Raw genomic sequence first — 6,938 nt, 5'->3', positions numbered from 1 at the left:
CCAGGATGAGGAGTGAAGTGGCCCCACAGTGGTGAACCTTGGCCAAGCTGAATGGAGGCTGCTCTGAGAGGTGGGTGAGCCAGGGAACGCCCTGAGGCTCCAAGCTCGCCCAGACCAGGGCAGGCTGTGGATTAGCCAGCCACACACCTTAGCTGCAAATGCCAGCAGAGAGAGTGGCAGCCCGATGACAGCGGGCAGCTGGGAGGGGACTCCATGACTCAGCGCAACCCACCCAGGTTCCTAACGCCCAAAACTCACACAAACCTGCCTCTCCCTATTACCTGGCAGTCACCTTAGGGAGAAAAGCAGAAGGAAGGGGTGGCCATCTGCAAGATCGAGCATTTTCATACCAAAGAGACTGAGCATTTCCTACAGGAACTGTTTAAAATATTGCATCATGCTAAGTTTACCAGAGAAGGGGATATAAAGTTCTTTTTTTTTCTTCTTGCTAATTAGTGGGATGAAGCTTCTGTGGGAGATGAGCTCAGGTACAGACAAAATGAAGAAGCTGAATATTTTTTTTGAATACCCGAGAGGGGTGAGAAAATGTATGACCATCAGTCCTCACTAAGAATTGTTTTAAAAAAGAATTGAAGGTTGGCTAATGGAGTCTTTGGTGGTATTTATTTGACCACCCTGAAACAGAGTGAATTAAAATCGGTATCAGATGTGTGAATCAGACCTCAGTTTTACACTATGGTTTGTTAATTAAGTATATTCCAGTTCAGTGCTCCTTATTTGACAATCAACTCAGTAAAATTTTTAAATTTCTCTCAATTTTGGCTCGTCATTTAAGCCCTTTCTGACAATCCAAGGTGATGTATACCACTTTCATCTGTCCCATAGAGTGCAGCTCTGTAAAGATATTGTTAGAAATAGAACTCTTGCTATAAAGAAACAGTCTACAAGTCAATACCAACAGGAGACCCTGAGTCTGTGGTGATCTGTTCTTTAATTTCAGCCCTATCATTTATCTTGAGCACTCTTGTTAAGTTCTCAGACTTAGTTTTCTAATCTGTAAAATGGGGGTGAAATACTGAAATAAAAATATTCATGATGATGATGTCTAATAGTTACTATGTGCTTGCCCTGTACCGATAGGTAGGCGCAATGTTCTGTCCATGAGGTATAAAGGAATTATTTGACTTGTTCTTTTAGACCTATGGTCTTAATGTAAGAAAGCCATGCATGGGTCGGGCCCCACAAGCACACAGTGCAAAATAGAGTGAACGTGCCCAGATGCCTGGAGTCAATGAATGTATAAATCAGTATATCGTGTCACTTGCGTTTACTTCAATTCTCTGTCCTTCATGGTGAAAATAATTTCCTCACATACAATGCCCTGGCCCAGCTATGCTTGGGAAGGATGTTTCCTTTACCGCCCCCTAAGTGGTCCCCAAACCCCTGTGTCGTGGTGCTCATCTCACTGTACCATAATTCCTGGACGGGGTGTTGGTCTCCACAGAGAGACCACAGGTCACAGTGGATCTCCTCCATATGCCAGTCACACACTGGATCCTCCATAAATATTTGCTAAAGGAATGAATGGATAAGGGAACATATGTGTGAATGAATGACTTTGTTCCTATTCACACTTGGGATGGAGCAAAGTGCTGCTCTCCCAGCCTGAGTGAATGAAGCCGGATGGGGACTGCGGTGCTGCGGGCGGTGGGCAGAGGGAAGGCTGGCTTTGTGCTCCCCTCTGGCTCCCTGGCAGGGGGCCCTCCCCTCTGAGATTTGCAGCGTGCTCTGCTCAGGTGTCTTTCTGGGGGGAATTGTCTTTAACAAGGACCCAAAACACATCACCGTACTCACCCTCCTTGAGCATTTTCTCTCTTAATTTCTGCTCCAGTCTGCTTTGATGATCTTCTAATTCTAGCTCTTGGGCCCTGCGGATGAGAAAGCATCCAAACCTTATAAATACTAGAGATTTGTGTAGACGCACTGACAAATAAGCCTACTGACAGTAGCTACTGCATTCTTCTTCCCTCTTAAAGCTAGAATATCTCTAACCTGGACGCTTTGCTGCTGCCAGTCACTGAAGGTGCCGAGAGGGTTGCTGAGATGTGCTGGGCTCAGGAGATGGTGGGAGGGACTGAAGGGTGCGATGCCACCTCCGTGGGCTTTAGGAAGGCCATGCAGGCCACCCTTTACTGAAGGGTCATGAGGAAGTGACTAGAATAGTCCAGGGGGAAGCAAGGACAACCTTACCCTCTTTTGAGGGTAACATGACTTCAAGCATCACCTATAACCACTCCCAACTCTGATTGTGGCGGACAGGAAAAGGAGAAAGCAGAAACAGGAGAAATTTTGTCCAGGTGGAGGCAACGAAACTCAGACGGCCATCTGGTTGTAGGAGCTGGGGACAGAAGAGTCAGTGGGCCCGGCCAGGTAGCTCAGTTGGTTAGAGCGTTATCCGGATACACCAAGGTTGTGGGTTCAACCCCCAGCCAGGGCACATACATGAATCAACCAATGAATGCACAGATAAGGGGAACAACAAATTGATGTTTCCCTCTCACTCTCATCGATGTTTCTATTTCTCTCTCCTTATCCCTTCCTCTCTCTCAAATCAATAAAATAAAAAGTATACATTAAAAAAGAGGTGGGTCCATTATATTTTTGTGACTATATAGGTAAGCATGTCTAATTCTGGAGTTTGGTTCATGTCATGCATTGAAAAATGGCCCCAAAAAGATATGTCCACGTCCTAACCCCTGGAACCAGTGAATGTGACCTTATTTGAAAAACGTTTTGGCAGATGTAATATATGTAGTTAAGTTAAGGACCTTGAGATGAGAATATTCTGGATTATCCCAGTGGACCCTAAGTCCACTGACAAGTATCCTTACAAATGAAGAGGACGACACAGACACCCAGAGAAGGCCACGTGAAGACAGAGGCAGAGAGTGATGCAGCCACAAGCCAAGGGATGCCTGAAGCCACCAGAGGCTAGACAGGCAGAGGGAGCACGGCCCTGCTAACATCTTGAGTCAAACTTTCCTCTTCCAGAGCAGTGAGGGAATACATTTCTGTTGTCATAAGACACATAGTTTGCGGTAATTAGTTACTTTGGCCCTACGACAGTGATACAGACAACAAGCTCACCTGGGCTCTCATATTTGGCCAAGCCATTATCAGTAATAAAGGTGATCTTTTGATGTTTCATCTAGTGCAGGGGTGGGCAAACTTTTTGACTCGAGGGCCACAATGGGTTCTTAAACTGGACTGGAGGGCCGGAACAAAAGCATGGATGGAGTGTTTGTGTGAACTAATATAAATTCAAAGTAAACATCATTACATAAAAGGGTACGGTCTTTTTTTTTTTTTTTTAGTTTTATTCATTTCAAACGGGCCGGATCCGGCCCGCGGGCCGTAGTTTGCCCACGGCTGATCTAGTGGCTTGGTAGTCTTATTTCTCACCTGGTCCAGAACCCAGCCAAGGGAGAGGAACAGAATGTATTAGGCATCTTAAAAGATAGCTCCCCCCTCCTCCAATTACCTCTCAGGATTGGGGTGAAAATAAAATGAGACAGCATAAGTGAAAGCACCCAGTACAACATGTGGCACTTAATTGCTTTACATTAATGTTACTTTCTCTCCAGAATGGTGACAGGTATAGACCTTCAACTTTGTCAGAGTGTGTTGATATCCATCTCTACTTTCTTTTTTTAAAAAGCTGTTTAAAAATATTTTTTATTGATTTCTGAGAGGAAGAGAGAGAGAGAGAGAGAGAGAGAGAGAGAGAAACATCAATGATGAGAGAGAATCATTGATTGGCTGCCTCCTGCACCCTCCACACCAGGGATGGAGCCTGCAACCTGGGCACGTGCCCTGACTGGGAATCAAACTGTGACCTCCTGGTTCATAGATCAACGCTCAACCTCTGAGCCATACCAGCCTGGCCCATCTCTACTTTCTGATCCTCAAACCAGGCTGCCGGCCCTTATTTAGAGAAGACAGCCAGACATCTCAGCCCTTCAACCCGCTAAGGCCGTAGGAAGTGCCCAGGCTGCTCTCGCCGAGCCTCTCCTGCGGCTCACGCTCAGAGGCCAGAGACATGCTTCCCGGTTGCAGGTGTGTGTTTGCAGGTGGGTCCCTTTGGCCTGGGCCGCAGGGATGGGTGGAAAATACTTTTTCCAAATGCCCCCCAGCTCCAGCCCCATTACCTGAAATCTATTTTAGCTACAGGACTTCACAGACAGAATAGATAACTGAAGATTCTCTGCACTAATGCCAGCATGATATGCAAGACATCAAGTATCAATTTGCCTCAATCACAATTCTGTATGCACAAGAAGAAAAAAACCCCAGGACTGCCACCTAGGAGGGTGAGCCACCCCACTCCCGCCCCGATTTGCGTTTAGGCCTCACTGCCATCCGTGTTGCCTTACTTACATGATCAGTAGCTCCGACTCATATCGCATTAATTTATTCTTCTCCAGAACCAGCTTAAACCATTCCTGCAAAAGCTGTGCTTCATCCTGTGTGCCTGAATCTGCTTAAGAAATCAACGACAAATGGGTTAGATTGGCGCTTCTCTCCACCTGATCAAACTGTTTTGGAGCTACTTTAGTGGACCATGTTTGTAGCAAAAAGAGCTCAGCAGGCAGCAATCCCCCGATGGCCTGTTGATGCCTCCAGGTCAGGGACATGAAAAATAAAACCCACCTGTGAATGCTCTAAGGGAGGTCCCCTTTCACATTTAGGACATGAATACTTCAGTTCCAAGGTCATATACCCTTGATAATGTCCTGTCACAAATGACCCTTCTGCCTACTTATATGTTCTCAGTACAACTTCTATAAGTTTGTGCATCACATCCTTCTCCGAAGAAAACCCGAATAACCCTGCTGGTTTGTGGGGTGCGGCTACAGTGTTTGGACAGGTTCAAGCCTTGGACTGATGAGAGGGCACAGTCCTCTCGTGGTCACGTGCAAGTCCCAGCTTGGAGGGCAGAGCCCACCCAGCACACTTATAGCCAACAGCTGTAGTTGTAAGCTTGAACCAATGGTCCGAACACGTGGTCCCACGTGCCTGAGTGATGTGGGCTTGATAGCGTTCAGGTGCATGTAGTTGAGTGGGATTGAAACCCACGAGAATGTTGTAAACATCTTGATCACGCCCTAACTTTGCCTCGTGGCATCTGCTATAAAATAAAGACACGGCTTGTGGGCGCAGGCGCTGTCCATCAGAGGAGCAGCGTCCCACCGAGACCCAGCTTTCATTCTCTTGTCTGTCTTTTCTAAGCCTTTCACCACCCCAACTCAGGGTCACTGAACCAGGCTGAGCTGGCATGGCACATAAGGCGCCCTGGGGCTGAATATGCCATTGCTGTGCCAGTTCGCCACACTGATTACTATCTCCTTCTCCTCCAACATCAAATGCCCACTGAGTGCCCAGGTGGGGTGTGGCTTCCTTCATGGGGTAGAGAAGCTCATACCACATTTGGTCATAAAGGAGTGGTAATTGGCATTTAGATTTTTGGCAAAAGAAAAGGCAAATGAATAATGTTATTAGCTTTGAGATTCATAGAGAAAAAGTTATATCCATATAATCTTATAACTCATATTACAATCTTTATAGCCATATATTCTTATAACTTAGATTATGACTAAGCATTGACCCTTTGAACCAGGAGGTCGCAGTTTGATTCCTGGTCGGGGTGCATGCCTGGATTGCAGGCTCAATCCCCAGTGTGGGGTGTTCAGCAGGCAGCTGATCAATGATTCTCTCTCATCATTGATGTTTCTGTCTCTCTCTCTCCCTCTCTGAAATCAATAAAAATATATTTTTAAAGATGAATTCCCTTATCTCACTGTCTCCTTTTGTTAATAAGGAAAATGGGGTCCAGGGAGATTTATATACAATGCTCTAAATTATACATTTAGTTAATGTGCAAACCGGTGCTACAATGAGGCTCTTCTGCTGAATTCATTCATTCATTCATTCATTCATTCATTTATTCATTCATGAAATAGGTGTTGGGTAGTGCCTTAGGTACTTGGGATACAGCGATAGGTAACCCATCAAAGGACCGTTCTCAACCTTCTATAGACTCTAAATGCATCCAATTGGTATCACCCAGCCCACATTTCTATGTCTTGTCTGATAGGAAACTTTGGTAACAAAGTCATTTCCTGAAATCAAGCTTCCCATTGTGGGCCATGTCCATCGGCACCTTGCAACTCCACTCAGAAAAGGACATGACATTTGTTTTTCATGGCTTCTTAGTAAACACCAGTGGTTCCTTAGTAATCTCTAAATGTCTTTCTAAATAGTCACAATTTTAAAAATAATCCTACCTAGAATTTTGACAGGGATCAGAATTCATGTTTCTTTCCCAGGTGGAAAGTAGAAAATGTGCTCGTCTCTAGGTCTTTTGGCTCTGCAAGGCTTCCTGAGTTTTCAAAGACTGAGGTTACATCTGCAAGTGTTTTCAACACCAGAGGGTTAATACGGTTCATTCAACAAATTCTGATTGAATAATGCCACATCCAAGCCTCTATGTATGTATCATCTTACACCGGGACTTAGAAATCTGAGTTCATTGTTCTCCCTTTTTTCTCACCTGTCCAGATTCAATTTCCTCTTCTAGATGGTTGTTTAACATTTCTAGATTGAGGACCATTTGCCTCGATAAAGAAAACAGAAAAGCTGAGAGTTGAGAATCCTGCTTTTCCCCATCGTGTGACATGATACCATCTGCCTCAGCACAGGGTCTGTTCTCTCCTTGTTCCCAATCCAAAAGAAACAGCACTACTTTGCCGTCTTCAGATTATTTTTTGTTGTTGTTTTTCAGATTCAGCCTCTTTGCTGCATTATACCCTCAGGCTCCAGCCAGACTTTTATCCTGGATTTCATGTCCCTTTTCCAATCTTCCCCAGGTGTCCTTCTAAAATCTGGCCCATTCGAGAGTCCCCTGTGCAGTCCCACTA

The 6,938-nt window shown here is 45.3% G+C and overlaps 1 protein-coding gene across 3 annotated transcripts in view; it reads right to left on the bottom strand.

Annotated features, from left to right (window-relative positions):
* Positions 1 to 6,938, bottom strand: part of MICAL2 (microtubule associated monooxygenase, calponin and LIM domain containing 2) — a 182,265-nt gene that overhangs the window by 3,091 nt on the left and 172,236 nt on the right. For 2 of the 3 annotated variants that reach the window (XM_014545889.1, XM_014545890.1), the window contains 2 exons: positions 4,399 to 4,501; positions 1,816 to 1,889 (listed from right to left, as the gene is read on the bottom strand). In XM_014545889.1, coding sequence (XP_014401375.1) covers positions 1,816 to 1,889; positions 4,399 to 4,501 — 177 coding nt within the window. The remainder of the gene's footprint in view (positions 1 to 1,815; positions 1,890 to 4,398; positions 4,502 to 6,938) is intronic. The other variant, XM_014545887.1, reaches the window with a different exon arrangement.

This window comes from Myotis brandtii, unplaced genomic scaffold (assembly GCF_000412655.1).
Source record: "Myotis brandtii unplaced genomic scaffold, ASM41265v1 scaffold422, whole genome shotgun sequence".
In the NCBI taxonomy this organism is placed as follows: domain Eukaryota; kingdom Metazoa; phylum Chordata; class Mammalia; order Chiroptera; family Vespertilionidae; genus Myotis; species Myotis brandtii.
This window is presented reverse-complemented; position numbering and strand designations above follow the sequence as displayed.